Source organism: Acartia tonsa, chromosome 2 (genome assembly GCF_053477335.1).
Source record: "Acartia tonsa isolate MP-2025a chromosome 2, ASM5347733v1, whole genome shotgun sequence".
Lineage (NCBI taxonomy): Eukaryota > Metazoa > Arthropoda > Copepoda > Calanoida > Acartiidae > Acartia > Acartia tonsa.
The window spans coordinates 32604384-32628279 of NC_137261.1; the positions used below are offsets into that span (position 1 = coordinate 32604384).

Consider the following 23896-nt stretch of genomic DNA (forward strand, 5'->3'; position numbering starts at 1 on the left):
TAGGCTATTTGCAAATATATAGGTATAGCTAGTTCTCTTAAATACTAAAACTTTCTTTTTTAGTTTTTAAGGTTGGCACAGCGTCAAATTATAAGTCTTGTTATTGACTATTATTCATCACGTATTTCAAGTATTAATTTATTAGGGATATAAATCTACACATTTTGTGCATAATTTCAATCCTCCCTTTGATTGCATTGTGATGAGAGGCTTGAAAAGCTTGACGTTCATTTTTGGTTGCCTTGTAGTCAGACATTATTTTCTGCGAGTATGCCGCAACTCTTTTCTAAATAAATGTCGTCTTTTTATTCATACAACTTTTTTTTCTCTCGCTAAAACCTCCTTATATCTTTATTGCTAAGAGATAAAATAAAAAAAAACAAGGATGACAACATGCTATGGTAGCGAAGTTTCCTTAATTTTTAAAACCAATTTTTTTTAATATCTAAGCACAAACATTATTTGTTTTAATTTCAAATGCTCTATTGTTGGTATTTGTGCACAATAAAAAAATATGATTACAGGAAAGCTTAGGGATTAAAACAAAAAAGGTCGTCTGTGTTTAAATCAATTGATTTTAAAACACCTGCAATTATGTTTTCAGTTGATTTATTTTACGAATTTTTTTAGATATTTCCTATTAAAAACGCAACAGCTTAGGAGAAAAAAGTGTGTAAAGATTTTGCCCGTTATTTTCACTTTTCTGAAATGTCGTCTTTCAATGCACAAATGCCGCAAATATTTTTAAATTATTGAGCAGAAAGTGGTGATGGCATGCGTGGCAGGGACAAGTTGAAGCGGCACAGCCCGGCAAGTTGTTTTGAATTCTTAAATGGGTGTTAGCGTAATTTTAGAATTATTGGAATCTTTGCCAATTTTTTTATTATCAATAATGAAAAAGTGAAATTTTATGAATAACGAAATCGTTGTTGAGATTTATGTTATTGGCTTTTTTCAGACAAAAATGAAGCTGTTTTGGATTGCAGGGTTGACTCTGGTGGCCATGAGCCATGGAGATGATACCTGTCAAAAACAAGGAGCGTCTGACACAGGAGATAAAGCCTCTGGTCACAATCTTCAGTGGACTAAGGTAACAATTTATTGGGGTATGGTTAGTAGAATTCGTGTTTATGAACAAATGTTGCCTTACATTTAGCATAGCCCTACAGCTATATATGGATGTTATAAATTCACCTCATTAGAACCATTTCTTCATTGTGCTCCCAGAAATGAGTTGAATCAGTATTTTTTGTCCGGTTCAAACTATCTTGATTACAAGCCTGAGGAGATTTTAAAAAACAATATAAAATTGGCAAATTTTAAATAATGGTATTGTTCAGAGGTTCTTTGAGAATTTACAGGCTAGGAACTAGATATTTTGAAACGGAAAAATATTCCTGATAATACTCATGAAGGCCTCTTCAGGAGGAAGCAACTTGAAGCAATCGTTCTGAATCTGATGCAAAGAATTTTTACCTTCATTTTAGGGCTTAAAAATTTCAAAGTGAAATTACTGGGCATTGTAAGTACGTGTAAGTCATTGTCATAAATGGTTAGGTAAAATTGTTACACATATGCAACTTCACTAGGTACTTAAATTTCCAAAATGAGCAGGGGGAAAATCCCCTTATGTGCGTTCTATTTATAATATCTATAATTTTGTATTTAGGCAATGATATCTAAACCAGCTCCAGCTTGGGAAGGAACTGCTGTTCTTAATGGTGAATTCAAGGTAAAACTCTTTTTATGATTTTAAAATTTTGTACCTATTCGATATTTTATGCATTTTATATAATTCGTGTGGATATTTTGCCTTTTTTGATTATACCACTGTTTTTGTTGTTGTCCGTAAATGAATCCAGAATTAAATAGAATATTTTAGGGTTAAATTCTAAAAACTGTTCTCTATAGTCCACCCAACCATAAATAATGGATTGTTTTGTTGACTTTACTTTTTAAATAATCCATTATATATTTGCATTATTAAGGATTAAATTCTAAAAATCATGGTCCTATATAGTCCATCCAACCATAAATAATGGATTGTTTTGTTGACTATATCTTTTACATAATCCATTATATATTTGCATTATTAAGGATTAAATTTTAAAAATGGTTCTATATAGTCCATCCAACCATAAATAATGGATTGTTTATTTGACTATATTTTTACATAATCCATTTTATATTTGCATTATTAAGGATTAAATTCTAAAAATGGTTCTACATAGTTTACCAAACCAAAAGTAATTGATTATTTTGTGGACTATTTTTATTAAATAAATTATTTTGTGTTTGCTTTACTTGACCGTAGCTTCAATGAAAAAAAAATCTTCGTAATGATCTTAGCCATTTCAGTTTCTCGTTTTAATGCTTTGCTAATATTACTTTTATCTTTTAGGAACTGAAGCTGTCTGATTACCTCGGAAAATATCTTGTTTTCTTTTTCTACCCGTTGGACTTCACTTTTGTCTGTCCAACTGAAATCCTTGCTTTCAACGACAGAGTAAAGGAGTTTAAAGCCATTAACACTGAGGTATTTTTATACCTTAAATATATATATTTATACTTTAAATATTCTGTATAATATTTATATCTTCTCCGTATTTTTATGAAAAAAATTGGAGACGAAATAGAGAGGTAGGTGCAGTGGGGGAAAAGAAATTCAACTAAGTTTGATTTGCTTTCATTTTAACCTCTTTATATAAAAAGAAATATTATAGAAATGTTGTTAAATAATAACTCAGTTGTAATATAGGTTGTAGCTTGTAGTGTTGATTCTCATTTCACTCACTTGGCCTGGATGAACACCCCCAGATCCGAAGGAGGACTTGGCAGACTAGATATTCCTCTCCTCTCTGATCTTACCCACGCTATTTCTAAGGTAAGTTTTCTTTCTGAATAGTACTTAGTACAAATAACCATTTGTTTTAAAGTGAAAAAAATATTCATAACACTGAACAACCAGATCAAAAGTGCACATAAAAGCAGAAACCAAGTTACCGCTGACTTTATAGTCTTAAAGAATTTCTCTCCACATACGTTTAATCCTCTTCCCTTTCGTTTCATTTATTACATAATTAAATATGAAAAGGATTACGGAGTTTACCTGGAGGATAACGGACACACCCTACGTGGACTGTTCATCATTGACGATAAGGGCACTCTGCGTCAGATCACCATGAACGATTTACCTGTTGGTCGTAGCGTGGACGAGACTCTTCGTTTGGTTCAAGCATTCCAGTATACTGATAAACATGGAGAGGTATTATACGATGTATATTTAATCCTAAAAATAACATTTGACTGCGAGGCACAGAAATAAAAAGATAAGCTTATAAAACGGACGGACATTTTATGTAAAAATAAACAGAAAATTGCAAGATTACCGTTTTATGGACGGTCTAACAGATAGATAACGTTATTTTTAGAATTAATATTATTTGTCAAGATAATCTGTACAAAAAATTCATGAGCAAACTCGTGACTAAATTAATCTGTTGTTAATGTACTATGAGGGAGGCATACGATTGATGTAGTAAGTTAGAATAAGTTAAAATATTTGATATTTTTGTACTTTAATTTGATAAAATAATCCTTTTCCAGGTATGCCCTGCTGGTTGGAAGCCTGGAGCAGATACAATCATCCCCGACCCAACCGAGAAAATGAAATACTTTAAGGCCCATGGTGATCTTTAGATCAAGGGGAAAATGAACACTTGCATACGGGAAATTATTATATTGTTAAACTTATGCATAATAACTTTCTATTACATATAATTAAATGTTTATTTTGATGTCATAATTTAAAAAATTCAAAAAATGTATGAAATAGAGCTTTATCTAACTTTTACATACAACTTTGCATTTTAATGATATGCATTTTCTACCATAATGTGATATTACTTGGTGAATTCATTACCTTTTTTACTGTTACTTCGGGTTGTTTTTTTTATTTTTTATTTATTTTATATATTTATTTAAGCTTTTAGATTACCAATAATATGTTAGGGATTTTTACAAGGATTCTGAGAGAAAAATCAGCAGAAAAAGTTTACTTTATAAGATTTTTATCTTTATACTAGCTGTATTAATAGAATACTTTGTCTTATCTCTTTCTAAATTTTAATCATATATTTTTATGTGTGTGCTCAAATTGTATTTAAATTGGTAGTTCAATGGATGGCATTTATTGAATCTAATACTGTAAAGTGATCCATAAATGTTATGATAGTTTAAGGATTGATTAACTTTAATGCTTAGATCAATATCATTAGTATTAAACCTATCCTTACAACTACCCTTTCGGTTTTCTATATTTTATACGTTTGTGTGTTTTGCAGATAAAGAAGTGATAAGTCACCAGGATGTCCAAGTTTTTCTTCCGGTCAGACTCGGAGAGCTCTAGCTCCGAGGAGTCATCTAGTGAGGATGAGGTAAGAGTTTTATATCTAAAGGCTTGTCAAAATGTTATTTTCAAAATTAGTTTTGTCGAAAGATCAACATATTTAAAACTATTAGTTTCAAAACTCATAGTAAATATTTTTGCAGCATATATATTATTTATCATGTTTTCTTACATGTTTAGTTAATAGTACCTAACAATTTAAATCTTTGTTTATTTTTAGAAGCCACAGCAGAAAAGGCCACAGCGTACTATTAATGCTGCGGCTATTTTGGTAAGTGTTTGTTCTTGTTTTATTTCTTCAGCAAGAGGTATGAAATTCTTTTACATACCTGCTAAAGTTAGCTACGAAATTACGTGTCCTATATTTTTCCTTGTGGTGTGAAGGTTTCAGGACTTGAGCTTTAATTTAAAATAAATTTAGATAGGACATACTATTGAAAACTTGTTAATATATGTTGTTGTTCATGGGCACTTTCGAGCTTTCTTTACGTGATTTTTGCCAGAGATTTACTTTCTTGTTTGTTTCTTTTTGTACTTGTGCTCTAGTCCTCTAAAGAACACTTCGAAACAGGAAAGCTTTAAATATATTAGATGATGTGTTTCCTTTTTGATTGTCATGAATAAGATTTACAAGATATATATTTAATGAAATACCCTTTAGCAAAAAATGAAGTATTTTTTTTTATACATGTCCTCCTTCTTATATGAACCACGGGATCTCTATGTCAACCAAATGACGACAGTATTAATTTTAGTACTCCGACGATGAAGGAGACGATAAGAGAGTGGTGAGAACAGAAAAAGAGAAAAGATATGAAGTTCTTCATAATATTATCAAGAATGTTAGGAACTCGAAGAAAATCAAAGATTTCAACAAGATGCTTTCAAAGTAAGCCTTTAAAACTATTATTATTGAATCTCATTTTTAAAAAAACATCACTCAAGGATGATTAAAATTGCTTAAGTGAAGATCATGAACGAAATAAAATTTCAAATATTGCGTCATCGATTCAAATTGAAATATTTTAGTTTTGAAGAATTGTTACAAGCTTATGAGAAGGCGAAGAATGTTATTCTTAAAGAGGAGAAAGGCGTACCAAGATTCTATATCAAGTAAGTTTTAAGTATTTTACACAATATACAAAAAAATGTCTTCTGGCTTATTTACGTACATAGAATAGCATATTCTGGCCTAACCTGAATGGTTAATACAATTTTAAGAATGCTATATAATAAAAAAACAGAAGAAAATTTCAACAAAAGGGGACTTCACGAATGAGAGCAATTTATTTTAAGCACCTCATTCAAATATTAGTTATGTCAGAAATTTTTCTATTGTTTTACTTATAAAATCTGTATTTATTTCCCCCCATCATCTATTCAAATTACCTTAATAATTGGAGATAATCATTATTTGTCTGTTTAGAATCTTGGTTGAGTTGGAAGACATTACTAATGAGTGCTGGGAAGACCTTGCTGGCCGTAAAGCTATGAGCAAGGTATATTCTATACTTTTTCACCTAAATAGAAAAATTCATTTTGTATCAACATGATTAAAGTCTGAAAATTTTTTGATGGTGAACTTGTTTATTAGTCAAAGCATTCATGTCAATCTTGTCTTTGTTTTTACTTATATTTCATAGCGAATGTAATTGTAGGTTGACATTTTAACGTCTTTGGAACGAATAGAATTTGGACATATTTGGACCTTGCACTTCCATCTAGAACTTACTTTTTTCTTTTAGGTAAATGGTAAAAGTCTCGGAGCCCTGAGACAGAAGCTTAAGAGATATATCCGTGATAATCTGACCGACGAAATTGCTAAATTCAGGAACTAATACATAATATATTATGGAGATTTTACTTGGGGGTTATAGTAAGTCTTTTAGTTCATCAATTTTTTGTTGATCTACTAGCACCACTATTCTATTTTATTATTATTTACCTCTTCCAATTTTACTTTTAACCACTGTAAAAAAATTTTTTTTATCATGAGCTTGAAGGGGAGGGGGGGGGGGTTAATGTAACCATCTCATAATTAATGTATAAATGGCACTTATAATTCGAGTTTCGATCTGAAAATTTGCACGAGTAATTTTTTAATGCAATATCATCAAATGTTTTGATGAGTTCAAGCTGTTTTTTAAAAGCTTTGACACAAAAGTATATTATTTTGATTAAAAATGTATATTTAGAAAAAGGGTTAGTAACTTTAATTTTTGTAAACAGTTTAATTAAAGTAATTTTGCAATTTACAGCTTTTGATGCTTTTCTGCCGTGATATTTTATTTTGTCATTTGAACTCCACAAAGCGTTTGATGATATTGCATCAAAAAACTATTTACATTTCAAAGTTTTTTTTATATAAAACCATGGTAAAACCCAACTTTTTAGTTGATAAACCAAATATTAAACATAAACCTAGTATATTAACTAAAAAAAATACTATGGATCAATGCTGGAAGGTGCTTAGAATCACTTGTTCTCGTTCGTGGATAGTTCCCTTTCAGATCGATATTCGAATTCTAAGTGCCATTTATACATTGATTACGAGATGGTTGCATTAACCCCCCCCCCCCCCTTATTTAAGGGGTAAGAGTATTCTGATTTTTTTTGGTGTGAAAATTAAGTATTTGTTGTGTGTTTCGCAGGGAGAATCCTGACGCTGAGGATGAACAGGAAGAAGAGGAGGATAAAGAAGAGGAAAAGGAGGTAAGTTACAATTTTTTTAAAGAAAAATTATGCTTTAAAATCTTATAATATAAAGTTGTAAAATTTCTGATTGTACGTCAAGATTCTATTAACCACTGAACTTCAAACTTAATAAATCTTCACAATCACATTGGCCCTGGGAAATTTAAGTTCTGTCCACTCCCTCTTCCCTATCTAGAATACAGAGCTCTAGGGACACAGTGTTTAAATTATTAATAATAAATTCTTTTTTTTCTAAGGATGATGATGATGATGATTCCTCGCGGCAGGAGCGTGCTCCAAGTGTTCCCAAGGAGAAGAAGGTTGGCATGGTTATCCTTTAGTCATTCTCAAATATATTCACTGTCATTTTCTATAATGATATCATATTAACTAGTCTTTTTTTTCTTGTCTTAATCCAGAGATACACCCTCTCTTAATCAACTAATAGGACGGATAATGGGGCAAATTTGACCATATAGATCTTCTTTATTTACTCACGTAATTTATCTGTCTACGAAATTGAAATTATGTTAATTTTCACTCAAAACTCTTTTCAAACGTTTAAATACCAAGCTTTTTTTGTTAGCATTACACATGCTAAATATGCTTGAAACTTTTTAACTAATGGATTTAAACTAACAGAAGGTGAGAGAGAAGTCTGCTGCTGACGACTCTGATGACGATGATGATGACGAATGGCCAAGTGATAGCGACAGCAGCTCTAGCAGCGATGATGAGAAGCCGACAGGTAAGAGCATGGATCCGCAGGGTTAAGCAATTCTGCACTGCTATTTTTAACCAACCAATTAGAACGTGCTTTTACAATACTAATATAAAGTGCAATGACTCTAATATTAACGTGAATTAATGTAATTTGTGAATCAAAGTATCTTTCTTTGGTTTAAAGAAATTAACATGAAATTGATATGCCATAATCTTTGCAGGCGGCTACACACGTGAGATGTTCTTGAAGAAGGCAGTAGATCCAGAAGAGGAAAGGAAGAAGGAGGAGAAGAAGAGAGAGAAACTGGCCAAGAAACAGGCGGATAAAGAGAAGAGGGAGAGAGATGCCATGAAAGATGATGAGGAATGACTTTTGAATCCTATTGTTGACTTTTTTACTCTTAAGCTGAAACAATCAATTTAAATACAAAATAGCTAAAGGCCTTTTTATTTTTCTGAAATCTGAGGTACTTTGGATGTATTACTCCAAAAGCTCTGAAAAGATAATTTACATAACCTAACAGGACGTACTAAAAATTAGGGTTGGGCCGGATATTTTTTTGGCCGGACACCGGATATCCAGCTGATTTCAAATGCCGGATATCCGGTATCCGGCCGGATATCCGGCCAACGCCGGTATCCGGCAAATGTCCGGTTATCTGGCCAAATTGCCGGATATCCGGCCGGATAACCGGCCAAATTACTACATATTAAAGTATCAAAAAAGGATATAGTCCCTTTGGTGGCAACGCACCTTATGGGGCGATTCGTTGTATTTTTAAAATTGCTTTTAATAGGTTATATTAGGTTAGGTTAGGTGATTGCCCCGCAGGGTTAGGCAATTTGCCCCGCAAGGTTAGAGTCCCCCGCGAGGGGCTAGAAATAGGAGGAAAGCTACTGTGAAAATACGAATAATCGCTCCTTAAGGGGCGTTGCCACGAAAGGGACTATACCCGCGAAAAAAAAATTCTTCATAAACTGGTGCTTTATACAGGGTGTCCCACGTAAACTGTTTTTTTTGAAACGCTTATTACTCCCTTAATATTTGAGCTATCTTAGTAAAATTAAAAGTATTTGGCAGCCTACTACTGACCATTTTATAGGATAATGATGAAAAATCCACAAAATAAACAGGAAAAAATCTACGAGGTATTACATAAGAGGTTCATTTTATTGAATTTAGACTGACCCACAAGAAAATATTTGCTTTGTGAACTGTAAGATTAGTTTGGGTCCAAACTGCTGGTCGCTCAGACTTTCTAAGCACAAAAATAGAACAATCTTGACATGGCATACTAGAAATTCTCAATATTTAAGAATCTGAAGTGTAATATAAGTGAACAATATGTAAAAAAAAAAAAGCATAGTATTGATCTTCTTTTTTAATTTTTCATGTGAGCTCGCTTTAAATGCACACAAGAACCTGAAATATACCAGATTTTTTAATTAGACTACAATGCCAGTTCTTATAATGTCAGAGTAAGTCTTTGTGATCCACCGTTGGACCACCAGCTGCTTTCAAAATTAACTAAGGCATATTTTTCTTGTGGATTAGTCTTATATTTACTAAAATCAGCCTGTTATGTATTGCCTTGTAGATTTTTTTCTGATAACTTTGCGGATTTTTCATTACTATATCATTAAATGGTCAGTAGTTTGCTGCCAAATACTTTTTATTTTACGAAGATAGCTTAGATATTAAGGGAGTAATAAGCGTTTTAAAAAAAAACAGTTTACATGGGACACCCTGTATTATTCTAGCGGCTTCGCCCCTAGCCTCTAGGGGCTTTGCCCCAAGAGATGGTAAAAAAAGTGTAAGTTGAAATTTGTAAAAAAAAAAATAATAATAAGAAGGACCAAGGAAATAAAAAAAAAATGGGGGGGATTTTTTTTTTGTTTTTGGGGGGGTTGGGAGTGCCCCACCCCCCAAGAAAATAGCTTAAAATAGGTAGATACCCTGAAGAGTAGAATCCGATCGGTTCAGTGGTTACCGAGATCTTAAGGGACAGACGGACAGACATCGTTCTACTTTGTATTATAGATATATTATACTAGCGGCTGCGTCCCTAGTATCTAGGGTTATTAGGACATGAAAGTGCAGAAAAATAACTTAAAGCTTTACAACGACTTTTTTATAAAAATTAAACAGCCTAAAACCACCCTGGGACCTATAAGAGGCTTCACACTAAAGGAGAACCATATCGGTTCAGCGGTTAGCGGGATCCTTTGCTACAGACAAAAAAAAGCTTACTACTTTATATAATAGAATAAAATTAAGGTTAAAACTTAAAAATTAAGTAACTATTAAAGGATCTTTCTCCTTAGCAAATAAACTAATTAACTATTACTACCCTCAATCTGTAATATCAACCCCTAACGGTTGGAGGATGGGCGGGGAGGTGGCGTTGAATGCCTGCCCCCCCCCCCCCCCTCTGTTTTTTTCTATCCCATTTTCTGTGTATAAAAGGTAGAGGGCTATAACTGAGTGACTTTCGAAATATGGGTATGACACATAACTGAGAGTTGGAATTTTTTTAATACCTCCTTCCTGGCGGGCACAGGATGCCAGCAAATCTGGTAAGGTCATTCAGGTAAAAAGTAAAAATATTTTTTTACTTAAACAAAGCATTTCATGTTATCTAATACTAAAAAAATTCTTTAGTCGTACATCCTCATATGTAATAGAGGTGTTCAAGTCGATTTCAGGTTCCAGGTATAATCCTGCAAGTCCTGGACCTCCAGGTCTCCAGAAATCTTTAAACGGTTCCTGTGACCGCAAATTTTTACTTAAAGATTTAAAATTTTATACTTAGGCTTTTTTATATATCTTCATGACATATTACAATTTCATAAAATCCATTGCTGTTTACATGCCAACCGTCGGTTTGCGGCTGGCAGCTGCCAAGTACTGCTGCCACCGCCAAAATTTATGTTTTGAGATTTCTAATATTAAATTTACATAAAGATAAACATATTCAGAAAAATTAATTGTTCTTCTAGCTTTAACAATACAAAAAAATTACAGCCATTTAAGATTAAAAAAAAAAACAGATTTTTGTTGTAAAATATAAAAGATTATATTGCCGGATATCCGGCCGGATAGTTTCAATATCCGGTATCCGGCCGGATATTGAAAATGGCCGGATATCCGGCCCAACCCTACTAAAAATACATATTCTACTTTTCTATGGTAGTTATAATTCCTATTCACGAGAAAACTAAAGCTAACGCAATAACAACATACATAATCTAAAGTCTCGAGTGTGAACAGGATGACGAAGGTTCCTGGAACGTGGTTGACCGGACAGCTGCCAAGATTGCCATGTTCTCCAAGGACGCTGAGATCACTCATGATCTTGTCATCAAGAAGCTGCTTGAAATAACCGCCGCCAGGAATAGTACATTGTAAATTAAAGTTACTAATATCTTGTTCTTTAAATGACAGACAGCATATTTCTATTTTTAGAGTCTAGAATTTTAATTTGGCAAAACTAAAATCTTATCTGATACCTTTTTTGTTGTTGACATTTTTGAACTTGAATTAACTGAATGCATTTAAGCCAGTATTTTTTCACTTCAAAAAGGGACCAGTTTATTATGTTAGGTAACATCTAAGTTACAGGAAAATATCAAAATTAAATATGTTACGTCAGTCTTTTAAATATTTTATTTTAAATGTGCTGTGTTCAGAGGCAAAAAGAAGACAAACCGCAAGGAGCAGATCGAGCTCTTGAATGAGTTGTACGGCATCACCACTGAAAATAATCTTGGTGCTGGAATTTTGATTAAGATCATGTTTAGCATCACCTCCGCTCTATTTGATTACAATCCTAAGCTAAATGACGCCATGAAGGTAACTAATGTTTCTTTTAGTCCTTTCGTTCATTTCATATTTTGAACAAAGAAGAATAAATTAATGATTACTTTGGTGGTAAATGAAATGACCAAAATGGTTGTTAAGGTTGAAAGCTGGGAGAAGTGTGTGGATGGTGTGAACAAGCTGCTGGATCTTCTTGAGGAGCACGCTGATGTTATCACCACTGGCAATCTTATTCTCGATGAGAATGAAGTCCTTGATCATGAACCTTACAAGGCAAGGGTTAAATATACAAGTAAATGCACCAAAAATAAGTTCTGGTCACTAATGTTTCCTCCAGTTTTAAACACCTAATATTTTACTTGTATTGCTGCATGCAAGAGTAGAATGCTACTACTATACTAGATAGAAATTAAATAATAAACAAGGCATCTTAAAGAAATTTGAGGTGGAGTTTGAAAAATGTGAGGCTAAGTAGTATTTTTCAGAATTTGATTTTCGGTAAAAAGCTAATTTTATCTTAAATTTAACACCTTTTGTCCGACAGATCAAGGGATGTTTCTTGACCGCTGTCGAGCGTTTGGATGAAGAATTCGTCAAGGTCCTGAAGGGCTGCGACGCGCACAGCAACGAGTATGTCGAGCGTCTGAAGGACGAGCCCGTGGTTGTCGGCATTCTCGACAAGGCCGAGAAGTTAATCCTGAAGGGTGGCAGCCCCTCAGAGGTGTGCAGGATTTATTTGAAGAGGATTGAGCATATCTACTTCAAGTTTGATCCCAGCGTGATTGATATCAAGAGTGGAAAGCAAGAGCCCACTGAGGTCGAGACCTCTCTACAGGTTTAATTATTTTTTATTATTTACAGTATGTATTGGTGCAAAGAAAATATTATCAGAATAGCAATCAACATACACACGTGAAATAGATATATAGAAAGAAATATTCAAACCTCGTTAATTTGGTTATTAAAATAGATTTTATTTGTATATGTGCAAATATTTCATTTGTCTAAAAAAAATTAACTCAATATATAATTAAGTATAGCTATATGACAGTATTTTTTCGTAAAAAATGGTTAAGCTCAATTGTTTTAAGAACTGTTGTTTTAATTTAACATATGCTCCTAGATCATGGACAAGCTTTGCAAGTACATCTACAGCAAGGACAGCACTGACAGGCTGCGAACTCGCGCCATCCTGTGCCACATTTACCACCATGCTATCCACGACAACTGGTACGAGGCCAGAGACTTGATGCTGATGTCACATCTCCAGGAAACAATCCAACATTCGGACCCCAGCACCCATATTCTTTATAACAGGCAAAGAAAACTTTCTAAAGCTCAAGTTTGGCTTTTATCTGCAGGGATAAAAGCAATTCATTAACTTTGGTGGAAAAAATATGCATTTTGGCCAATTTTGGGTTTATATTGTATTTTATTTTAATCTTTGAATTTAAATGTTTTTGCACTTTGTTTTATACACTTAAGACATATTTTCTTTGTTTGCTAGAACCCTTGTACAACTTGGTCTGTGTGGTTTCCGTCACGGTGCTGTCAAGGATGCCCACAACGCTCTCCTTGATATTCAACAGGGTGGAAGGTAAGTCATGGAATAGTCAAGTTTGACTATAATACTTTAACATGTTTTGTAATATGATTAAATTAATAGGAAAAGAATTCGATGTTTGTTTTGGGGAATAATTTCATTTGATAATAATAACAAGGTATTTTAAAGAGCTTTTAAATTTGAATATTGCCAAAATAAAATAATTTATTTTCTTAAAATGCAATCTTGATTGTTCTTGATCCCAACTAAAATTAAAAACTGGTTTTAGATCCAAGGAATTGTTGGCTCAGGGTTTGATTCCCCAGCGCCAATACGAGAGGTCTTCTGAGCAGGAGAAGATTGAGAAGTCGAGGCAGATCCCCTTCCACATGCACATCAACCTCGAGCTCTTGGAGTGCGTGTACCTGGTCTCTGCTATGTTGATTGAGATTCCGTTCATGTCTGCCCATGAATATGATGCACGTCGTCGTTTGATCAGTAAGTCTCATTTTATGCTTTACTTTAATAAAAACTTACCTCTACTGACAAATTATATTTAAATCAATTATTTTGGGATATAAGATAAATGATTCTTGTTTTAATACCTATATGAAATAAAACTAATTCCACATAAATCTTTATTATAAAGCATATGTTTAATAAATTAAGTTAAATCCATATAATTTCGTGAATTTTTTTCATTGCTCTCTGTTGGCTTCTCCCATTTACGTTCTAAAACTGAAATAGAGAATTGATCAAACTAATTGTTTAGGTAAGAGTTACTACATGCAACTGCGTAACAGTGAACGTCAGGCCCTGGTGGGACCCCCTGAGAGCATGAGGGAACATGTAGTCGCTGCCAGCAAGGAATAACACATTTTTAATTAACATTGATATTTTCCTGGGTTTGGAAACATTAATGTCAAGGTGTCAATTTTTTCTTTTTTTTCACAAATCACTAATTTCAGCTGTTACATTTTTAGGTGGGGCGAAATTCTCTTAAAAGCTACTCAAGTTTTTACATTACCCTGGACTTATTGAGTATGGCTAATACTTTAGTCTCGTTAGTTTGTAGTAAGGAAAAGCTAGAAAACTTTAGCTTTGTTAGTTGAAATTTTCTACCAATATTATAGAAGATGTATGAAGGATGTACATGAAATATTCTACCAATATTATAGAAGATGTATGAATGATGTACATGAAATATTCTACCAATATTATAGAAGATGTATGAAGGATGTACATGAAATATTCTACCAATATTATATAAGATGTATGAAGGATGTATATGAAATATTCTACCAATATTATAGAAGATGTATGAAGGATGTACATGAAATATTCTACCAATATTATAGAAGATGTATTAAGGATGTACATAAAATATTCTACCAATATTATAGAAGATGTATTAAGGATATACATAAAATATTCTACCAATATTATAGAAGATGTATTAAGGATGTACATAAAATATTCTACCAATATTATAGAAGATGTATTAAGGATGTACATGAAATATTCTACCAATATTATAGAAGATGTATTAAGGATGTACATGAAATATTCTACCAATATTATATCAGATGTATTAAGGATGTACTGTACATGAAATATTCTACCAATATTATAGAAGATGTATTAAGGATGTACATGAAATGTGTGTTATTTCAACTAGGCTATGAGAAACGGTGACTGGAAAAAGACCAGAGATTTAATCATTAACGACAAGATGAATGCGAAGGTTTGTCGATTTCTTTTATCAAATAAAAATAGCAGATTTTGTTGATTTTTATCATTGACGAAAAAGTTACATATTTAAAACGAATACTTTTCAAATGATAAAATCTGTTCTCGAGTTTACAGTGAATTGACGCATTTTATTTTAGGTCTGGGATCTGTTCTATGACGCAGATTCTGTGCGCAAGATGTTGATTGAGAAGATCCAAGAGGAAAGTTTGCGCACCTATTTGTTCACCTTCAGCAATGTGTATGATTCAATTTCTCTGGTAAGTAATTCTTATTTACTCCTATTAAAAAATATTTTTGTGGCTATTTTCTTTGCTCTTTCTTACCCATTTAATACAAGGTCTCTAGATCCCATTGGGGCATAGCCGCCAGTAAATGTTTATAGTAATAATAAAAAGGGAGTTGTGAAAATCCTCTAACTTATTCTAAATTGTCAATTACCCACCTATTTCTAGAAAAATTTGAATCATTATTGCTTGACCGATTAAAAATTGATGTTAAATTCCCCATCTCGCAAATTGTAATAAACATAAAGATTTAGCTGTAGTAAAATACTTATATTATGTACAGATTATCCCAGCTAAGCTATTTTCACTTAGTCATTAATCTTTAACAAGGACAAAATAATTGTAAGTAGAAGAGCATGACTGTTATAATTTGGAAAAATTTAGAATTAATGCGTATTTCCATTTCTATAAAATATGTGGGGAACTTAACTTTTTATTCAAACCTAATACAAGATAATGCTTTGTTATTACTAATTTAACGGATGTACAACTAAAAGAAAGTTTACTTAGTTTTGTCGTGAGACAAACGTACTGGCAATTAAATAGAAGCGACATTGCATCTCAAAATGTCTATATATTTGTCTAACCAATAAGAAATATGTTACAAGTATCTCCTTTACTTTTAAGCATCTCCATGATGCGCGGTATGATTTTTTTGGTGTGACTATTTGAAGTTTTCTCTTCTTTAAATATCTTTAAAAGTGACCAGTTACTTACAAGGATTAAAAATTGTAGTCTTGTGATTTTTTTTGGAGTTCTAAATCTAAGTAGTTGCACAAATATACTTTAATAATTTTTCATGGATTAGAAATAACAAAAACATTGTAATAGATTATATTTATAAAAGAGGTAGTTATAATTATTGATATTACTACCAGCAACCCTCCTGTTCACCAGGCATGTAATCCAGATCTTGCATATTCAGTCCTGATGCGGATATAAATTCCATCATGGCCTCCAACTAACAATAAGTAAATTTTAATCGCAAACAATGATAAAAAGACAATTTTTATAATCGCTATAATACGAGAAAACATCAAACAAAAGACGTACAGTCTTCAAATACAATGGGTGGTATTAAAAAATGTTGCACATATTTAATGTAAGAAAATGATTAAAATCTAACCTTTTCTGGAGCAATAGTAGGTGTTCTAGACATGAAATGGACACAGTAATCCAAAAACCCAAATATATGCTCACTGCAGTCAAATCTAAATGATTTTTTTAACTTTAAAGAATTTGTTTTTTATAAATTAAAGATCATTTAAAAGTAATTCATAATTAATGATATCATTTTAAAAATCTTACTCAATAGCACTGTCCTCGTCAAGCCAAACAACATTGTAATCAACTGAAGGACCCTACAAAAACGTACAAAGATTTACTAATATATTGCAGACAGCATACATTAAGTATTAAGTAGTTTTTAATCCTTAGGTACTTTCACATTTTTCCCAAGAATTTTATTATTTAGTAATGAAATACCCTGCATTGTGATAGCTCATTATCCTAAAGTAACCTTGCTGTTCCAAATTCATCTTACCGGTATTCCAAAGAACTCCAGAGTTTGTGTGAAGTGTCCAGGTTCCTCCATAGGTTCCAGAATACCTGTTGCATTCACCCAGGACCCATCCGCTGTTGTCTTTCTGCTGGAATATCCTGGAATATTTCTCATTAATTTCATGTTTCATAGAACAGATATACATTAATTTTCTGGAATAATTCAAGCTAAAAGAATATAAAAAGTATTTTTGATATTAGGAATAAGGAATAACAAGAGAGATAAGTCAGTATCCAAGCATAATTTTATTATTCAATATAGTTTACACTTTTTCAATATAGTTTACACTTTTTCAAGGGTGTATATTCTGCAAATTTGACCCTGCTAAAGGAGGGGGGGTTAAAAATACCTAGTTGGAAGGGAAGGGGGGGGGGGGAGGAGTGAAAATTCAGAGAACTGAAAAAAAAATTAGATTTTTCTCCCCTCCTTGGTAAAAAAAAAATAAAAGAATATGTGGGTGGGAGGATAATATGAATAAGATAAAGACTTCTGAAAATATTTTTCCTTTTTTCTCCTTCCCTGCTGGAAAAAACTAGGAGGGGAATAAAATAAAATATTTTGTAGCTGGGGAAAAAAATGAATCTTGTGCAGAATATACATCCCTGCACTTATTTTTTGTTCTTACTTTTTTATTACTGACTTCATTGTCAACAATAAACTAATTCTTACATGGCGTTGATAGTTAAATACCCTTCAAGTAAAATCAAGATTTTTACATGTAATTTACTTACCAATGTTTCCTCCTGTATTTTGTTGAGAATATGGATCATATGTTGCTATGGTACAGACTGTACCAGCTTGGAATATGGCGCCTCCTGCTGTTTGATATTTACCAACCTTTTAAATCAATTTATTCATAGAATTTTTATTTTCAAATATTGAGATATAAACTTTATTTTCTTTATATACAAATCAATATGGAGGTAAAATATATCAAAGAAAAATAAAAGAATATTGATATTGTACCTCATACCAACGTCCTGCATACAGCTCATCTTTGAAACCTTAACATGTTCAAATAAATGAAAATACAAATTAATTGGATTAGGGGGTTGGGTGATATTTGCATTCAAGGTATTAAGATCTCTTAAATAGATAAATCTGAAGAGATGCAGGTAATTTCGATTGTGCCTCGTAATAGCTGATCATTGGAAGCTTTCTGTAATGTTTTAATCGTCTTTCATTACAATTTCTATGAAATAATAAAATATTTTTTTTAATTAATACAAATGTTTAATTACTATTTATCTAAATTAATTTGAAAAATTTATACCTGGGGCGGGTGCTGGGTGCATGCACTTCATGCCAGCAGTTACTCCGATCAGAGCACCTTGTAGGATTCATTATATAATGTATTAACCAGATTAGCTTTATTTTGTTAACAATTTTATTTTAATACCCCCAAAAAAATATAATAGCAAAGACGTATTGTAACTACGTTGGACTGATGTTAGCTTGTAGTTGCTTCGCTTCGTTTGGAGACAATTGTTTTTGTACTCTTATTTGTTTTACTAGTGACAAAAACGTTTAGGATATGGATATACCTACATCTTATCATAAAGCAAAATAATATAAAAAAGATTTTAATAAAAACAAGGATAGTGACATTTTAAATTAAAAAAATGCGAAATGTTTTAACTTGTGTGCTATATATAGAGATTTTTTGCCTTCAATGCACTTATGCTTAGTGACATGACGTACGAACGGTAATGATATAAAAAATCAGCTTTAATCTACGAACCCTAATGAATAGAATCTAACCTAAATAAAATACAATGGGGTTTCTCTTCATCGTGCTTTATTAAACTAAAATTTGATAAAGAACTACTTTTGATTATTTTTAAAGATAAGAAGTTTTAAGAAAGAAGTTTATATAACTTAAAAGATAAGTTATTAAATATACATCATTTAAAGTCTTTTATAATGAAAATATTATGAATTCATATAAAGAACAAATACATTTAATCTTTTTTCACAGTAAAGCATACCAATGTTATCTTTTAGTTATACAATACTGACGACTTTTCCACCTGTATTGTATACATAAACACAGGACTGGAATTATCCATTGGAAAACATATATGAGCTTATAAGAAGAAAAATTTCTTAACATTTTAACTAAAAATTAGAAATGTTAAATTATGTTTAGCCCAACCTTGCTGACATGTACGAGCTGGATGTGAATCGTGTGCACGCCCTCGTGTCTAAGATGATTATCAACGAGGAGCTGATGGCCAGCCTGGATCAGCCCAGCCAGTGTATCATTATGCACAAGTAAGATATATAATACACTAACTAGATTATAATAGTTTGACTTACAAGGACAAAACATATGATTTAACCTATAATAGACTATTGGAAAACAACAAGATAAGTAGAAAGATGATTTATATGTACAAGATCAACATTTATGCATGGAAAAACTTGAGAGTAAATATTTTAGTATATACAGATAGCTGGCCTTACAAATATAGTTGGTTAGATTCATTGTACTGGGCGTTGGTTAAAAAGGATTTAAATGCCAATAACTTATTTAATTTTTTTTTAGAACTGATCCATCTCGTCTGCAATGTCTTGCTTTGCAGCTTAGTGACAAGATTGTTCAACTCATGGAGAACAATGAGAAGCTTCTAGAAAGAGGATCAGGTTAGTTATCTTAATTAGTTGAGTGACAAGATTGTTCAACTCATGGAGAATAATGAGAAGCTTCTAGAAAGAGGATCAGGTTAGTTATCTTAATTAGTTGATTGACAACACAAGATTGTTCAACTCATGGAGAATAATGAGAAGATTCTAGAAAGAGGATCAGGTTAGTTATCTTAATTAGTTGAGTGACAAGATAGTTCAACTCATGGAGAACAATGAGAAGCTTCTAGAAAGAGGATCAGGTTAGTTATCTTAATTAGTTGAAGGACAAGATTGTTAAACTCCTGAAAATAATTTGATATAATTAATTAGCTTAACAAAAAGTTTTATATCAGGATGGAGCCAAAGGAACTGGGAGAACAACAGGAACCAGCGCGGGGAGGGGGGCAACTACAATAAAGGTGGCAGAGATGGGGGCAACTACAAGGGGGGCAAGGTAAGCTATGGTTTGTCATACAAATTAAAAAGGTGGCATAGCTTAAATGTAATTAAATCTACATTATATTCAATTTTATGTTTCTCAGAGCTCGACATTCTATTTTTAATTTAGAATGCTTTGTGAGTTTTAACCCATACCCCATTCTTGGAAAATGGATATTTTGTAGTTGAAAATTAACTTAAGTTGCGTCGACCAAATAAAAAGACCAACATGGTGATTTGCATTACAGCAATAACTTTAGTTTCTTTTGGATTACAGCAAATACTTTTTTTATATCAGATTCTTTGCTAATTTTGTTATATTGTTTGGACACAATATACTTGCTATTTTGTATATATAGTATTGCTGTGCTGTACGAACACCATATGATAACGGGTGCGCATTTACTTCCGCATATCATCACATCCGCATAGTGTTTTATATTCGCTAAATATTGTATAGACGAAATGCCCAGGGAGTAAGGGAGGGGACAATGGATCGAATATTCAATTTTTAAGTAGTCTCAGACTTTGGGGACTGGCTTAAAGAGAATGTGCACGAATACAGCAGATTCTTACTGATTTTGGGGACTTGCGCATCAATGCCCCGCTAACTAGCTGAGCTAGTTTTGAATATGCAGACAGAAAAGTTTGTTTTTTATCGCGGGTTTTAACAAATATTTTTTCCCAAGAAAATGTCTTTTCATGTATAGAAACTCTACTGTGATATTTATGTATTAAATAATCTAAGAACCGCTTGAATTTTGGGGTCAGTTATAAATATATTAGAAGGGTTGAGGGTGGTTTAAACAAGATTTTTCTAGTGATTAATTACAGAATGTTTACTACATTGTGATGTGTTGATAATTTAATTTTCAAGTAAATGATTTTTTTCTTAGAACTAATTTTGTTCTAAATTAGGTTACCATGATCCCCTTACAATTTTGGTAAAATTTTCTTGAAAAATCTGGTTTTCGTTGCTTTTCAGCGAACCCTCTTAAATTGTATTAATTGCCCATTGTCCCCTCCCTTACTCCCTGCGAAATGCCAGGGTGTTTCAATATGATATTAAAGCTAAGGACTGTTGTAGACATATGCGGTTATGATGATATGCTATTGTAATACATGTGAGGACGCGAATGCACACCAGAATAATAATTTTTAATTTAGTTCAACCAGAGGGGGGAGGGGGGCGGCTACAGAGGGGGTAGAGAAGGGGGCAGGGTAAGTTAAATTTTTATATTTAATATGTGTCGAGTATATTTCATTGGAAGAAAACTACCTATTTAATAATTTAACTTATGCTTTGAGAAATATTTGTTTTTAAAGAAAGAGGTCAAATAGTTTGTTTTTTTAGTTAATTCAAATATAACTCCCTTATCTAAATCTGCTTTAGAATAGTAAAGTATTTTTTACGTATCTTTTATGAAAACGTCATTTGATTGTATGCAGCAGAATAGTTATTGATCACATAGTATTATGCTTTTCGTTGATATTAATGAACAATTGTACGATTAAAACAAGTATTGTTAGCCCCAAGGGGCCGAAGACCCGTGCTTATAATTTAATATATCCAAAGTAGTAGGATGTAAGATTTCTGTCAGCATTAAATTATGTTTATATTGGAAATTTGAAAGAAGCTTTCGAGTGTCCCTTTATACAGACTTGATTTACATGATCTTTATAATAATCCAACTCTAGTAACAGGCTAATATTTAAGGTATATTTAGTCCACTTGTAAAAATCTTATCTACAAAGCAAATCAACCCCTTAACCACTCTTTTTCTACCATTGCATAGTTAGTTCAAACTTTTGGAGACGCTAGCGGAGAGATATTACAGACATAATAAACATTGATTTAATTACAGGGTGGTTACCGAGGTGGAAACCGTCAGGACAGATCCCAGACCTATGGGAAAGCCTGGAACTAACTTCCTTTCCCAAGCCACATTCTACTACAGGTAAAAAAAACTCCATATTTATTAGGCAACTACTTTAAAACCAGGATAAGTCCGTCCGTCCATTGAAACATTAGTTAGCAAAGCTCCTCCTTGATTCAATCCACAGAGCACAGTGCTCGTATTACTCCATTCCCATTTCTATTCATCTTTGTTGACGAAACTAAACCTTCCCCTTTTGCTTTTTCATGCATAACCTAACTTTAAAGTTTAAACTAGGGTTGGGCCGGATACTTTTTTGGCCGGATACCGGATATCCGGCTGACTTCAAACCCCGGATATCCGGTAACCGGCCGGATATCCGGCTAACGCCGGATATCCGGCAAATATCCGGTTATCCGGCCTAATTACCGGATATCCGGCCGGATAACCGGCCAAATTTCCAGATACTAAGGTAGCAAAAAAAAATTTCTTCAGAAATCTTATATAAATTTACATAAAGTTAAACTTGTTCAGAAAAAATGTTCTTCTAGCTTTAATAATAAGAAAATTATAGCCATTTAAAATTTTAAAAAGCAGAGATTTTTGGTGTAAAATATAAAAAATTATAGAGCCGGATATCCGGCCGGATAGTTTCAATATCCGGTATCCGGCCGAATATTGAAAATGGCCGGATATCCGGTCACACCGGATATCCGGCCCAACCCTAGTTTAAACATTACATTTCTGAAGAATATTACTACTTCATATAGTTTGTTTCTAACTTTATCTTAAAAAATTACATATGAAATAATATTTTTTTCTATTAAGGCAAATGCTGAAAGGCTTGGACAAAGTATCAAATTTGATCAAATCATCCGATCCAAATGAAACCCAAACCTACGACCAGACTGTCCCAACCGACAGTTACAAGACATCCTGCAACTATCAACAATCTGCTGATACTTCTCCAATCTTTCAGCCGCCTGAATCCTTTCCAGTGTTGACCCCAGCATGTCCTCAGGTGGATGGCAGTCCCCGTACTAGTCCCCAAGTGGAGAACAGTACCCCAACTTGCCCCCAGCTGAAAGACAATGCCTACAAGTCAACCTGGAATTGGATCCTGCTAGCAAAATGGTCGATTTCTACCTGGAGGTGTCCACGTTTAGTGCCATCCTCTAGGAAATGGTATTTCGAGTATTTTGTGAAACGGAAACGTAAAAGAGCTTTGGTCGTTTGCTTTGCTATCCATTTTTAATTGTTCCTGAATGACTTCTCATTTTGTAATAATCCGGTTTCCGAATATTAATAAATGTTCATTCTAAAATTGTTTTTGTATTTAATTTTTGTGTACTTTGGCAATTGCTCTAAAAGAATTTAATATGGACCTGTGAAGAAACGTCGGAGAAACTTTCACTGCAGCCGATAAACATAATCTCCTGGAGAGTTTTATTTCAATTTTCTTCAAATATTGCTGTCAGATGCACTATGGCTACAATGATAAAAAATCTGCTTCAAGCATTCAGTTTACATCCTATTTGGTCGTACCATAAGACATTATATTTTCATAAGGGTATTGTTATACCCTTTTATTTAGCGTATCCTTTTTTTCTAATTCTCTTTATGAATTTTGAAAATCTGCTCTACAACTCACTTTGTCCGTTTTTTCATCCATGATTTTTGTGCTTCGCAACTAATGGATGTTATCCTTTTTCTACGGCTATTGAAAACAAGCCATATAGGAAGAAATAACATTCAAAAAGATGCATATTTTGTTCTACAAGTTAACCTCTAAATCTTTTTAAATAATTATTTTTATTTTTTACCTGTCCAGAGACCAATTGGAGGCCTGCAGCGACTGAACGATGAGGCCTATCCAAAAAATCTTAAAACTTGGGAAAATTCGTCATATTAGAATGATTTTATCTTTAATAGCCTATCCTCTTAGTCCAAAGATAATGCCTATACACCAGGTTTACGCAAATGTGTCATAATTCCCCCCCCCCCCCCTTAGTCATACCAAAGGTCATGCGTAGATTTTGCATACGTGTAGATTTTCTGAATAGTAGTATTTCTGAAAAGGTCTATTCATAATCTATTCATAACAGTTCTAATTATATGCAATGCAAACAGATCATAATTTTAAAGAAATTTTATTGTGTTAAATACAA

The 23896-nt window shown here is 32.8% G+C and overlaps 3 protein-coding genes across 3 annotated transcripts; 2 read left to right on the plus strand and 1 right to left on the minus strand.

Moving 5' to 3' along the window:
- Positions 1–918: 918 nt before the first annotated feature.
- Prx4 (Peroxiredoxin 4) lies at positions 919–4348 on the plus strand. Its single transcript, XM_080150521.1, has 6 exons — positions 919–1090; positions 1670–1732; positions 2402–2536; positions 2759–2884; positions 3095–3265; positions 3607–4348. Exons 1-6 carry the CDS (start codon positions 965–967, stop codon positions 3697–3699), a joined length of 714 nt encoding a protein of 237 aa, XP_080006647.1. The 5' UTR covers positions 919–964; the 3' UTR covers positions 3700–4348.
- On the plus strand, positions 4307–23052 carry eIF3c (eukaryotic translation initiation factor 3 subunit c). The gene is made up of 26 exons (XM_080151766.1): positions 4307–4436; positions 4629–4679; positions 5164–5297; positions 5438–5521; positions 5835–5907; positions 6154–6236; positions 7057–7120; positions 7360–7422; positions 7745–7850; positions 8047–8194; positions 11081–11215; positions 11513–11678; positions 11787–11918; positions 12190–12480; positions 12769–12962; positions 13153–13242; positions 13478–13686; positions 13961–14053; positions 14865–14932; positions 15078–15197; positions 18935–19059; positions 19334–19431; positions 19767–19867; positions 21019–21072; positions 21717–21809; positions 22557–23052. The coding sequence occupies exons 1-25, from the start codon at positions 4368–4370 to the stop codon at positions 21777–21779; spliced, it is 2814 nt and encodes a 937-aa protein (XP_080007892.1). The 5' UTR covers positions 4307–4367; the 3' UTR covers positions 21780–21809; positions 22557–23052.
- On the minus strand, positions 16043–18795 carry LOC145311320 (apolipoprotein D-like). Its single transcript, XM_080150528.1, has 8 exons — positions 18547–18795; positions 18059–18115; positions 17752–17789; positions 17517–17622; positions 16768–16883; positions 16533–16585; positions 16351–16435; positions 16043–16185 (listed from the first exon to the last, which is right to left on the minus strand). The coding sequence occupies exons 1-8, from the start codon at positions 18575–18577 to the stop codon at positions 16096–16098; spliced, it is 576 nt and encodes a 191-aa protein (XP_080006654.1). The 5' UTR covers positions 18578–18795; the 3' UTR covers positions 16043–16095.
- Positions 23053–23896: the final 844 nt, after the last annotated feature.

What these genes read in the sequence shown, in the direction of transcription:
- Prx4 (XM_080150521.1), top strand. Translation starts at nt 965, where the DNA reads ATGAAGCTGTTTTGGATTGCAGGGTTGACTCTGGTGGCCATGAGCCAT. An exon ending in TTACCCACGCTATTTCTAAG is followed by an intron (nt 2,885 to 3,094) that starts GTAAGTTTTCTT and finishes AAATATGAAAAG; the next exon opens with GATTACGGAGTTTACCTGGA. An exon ending in ATACTGATAAACATGGAGAG is followed by an intron (nt 3,266 to 3,606) that starts GTATTATACGAT and finishes ATCCTTTTCCAG; the next exon opens with GTATGCCCTGCTGGTTGGAA.
- eIF3c (XM_080151766.1), top strand. Translation starts at nt 4,368, where the DNA reads ATGTCCAAGTTTTTCTTCCGGTCAGACTCGGAGAGCTCTAGCTCCGAG. An exon ending in GTGTTCCCAAGGAGAAGAAG is followed by an intron (nt 7,423 to 7,744) that starts GTTGGCATGGTT and finishes TTAAACTAACAG; the next exon opens with AAGGTGAGAGAGAAGTCTGC. An exon ending in AGCTAAATGACGCCATGAAG is followed by an intron (nt 11,679 to 11,786) that starts GTAACTAATGTT and finishes ATGGTTGTTAAG; the next exon opens with GTTGAAAGCTGGGAGAAGTG.
- LOC145311320 (XM_080150528.1), bottom strand. Translation starts at nt 18,577, where the DNA reads ATGAAGAGAAACCCCATTGTATTTTATTTAG. An exon ending in GCACCCAGCACCCGCCCCAG is followed by an intron (nt 17,790 to 18,058) that starts GTATAAATTTTT and finishes GAACATGTTAAG; the next exon opens with GTTTCAAAGATGAGCTGTAT. An exon ending in ATGCAGGACGTTGGTATGAG is followed by an intron (nt 17,623 to 17,751) that starts GTACAATATCAA and finishes TTGATTTAAAAG; the next exon opens with GTTGGTAAATATCAAACAGC.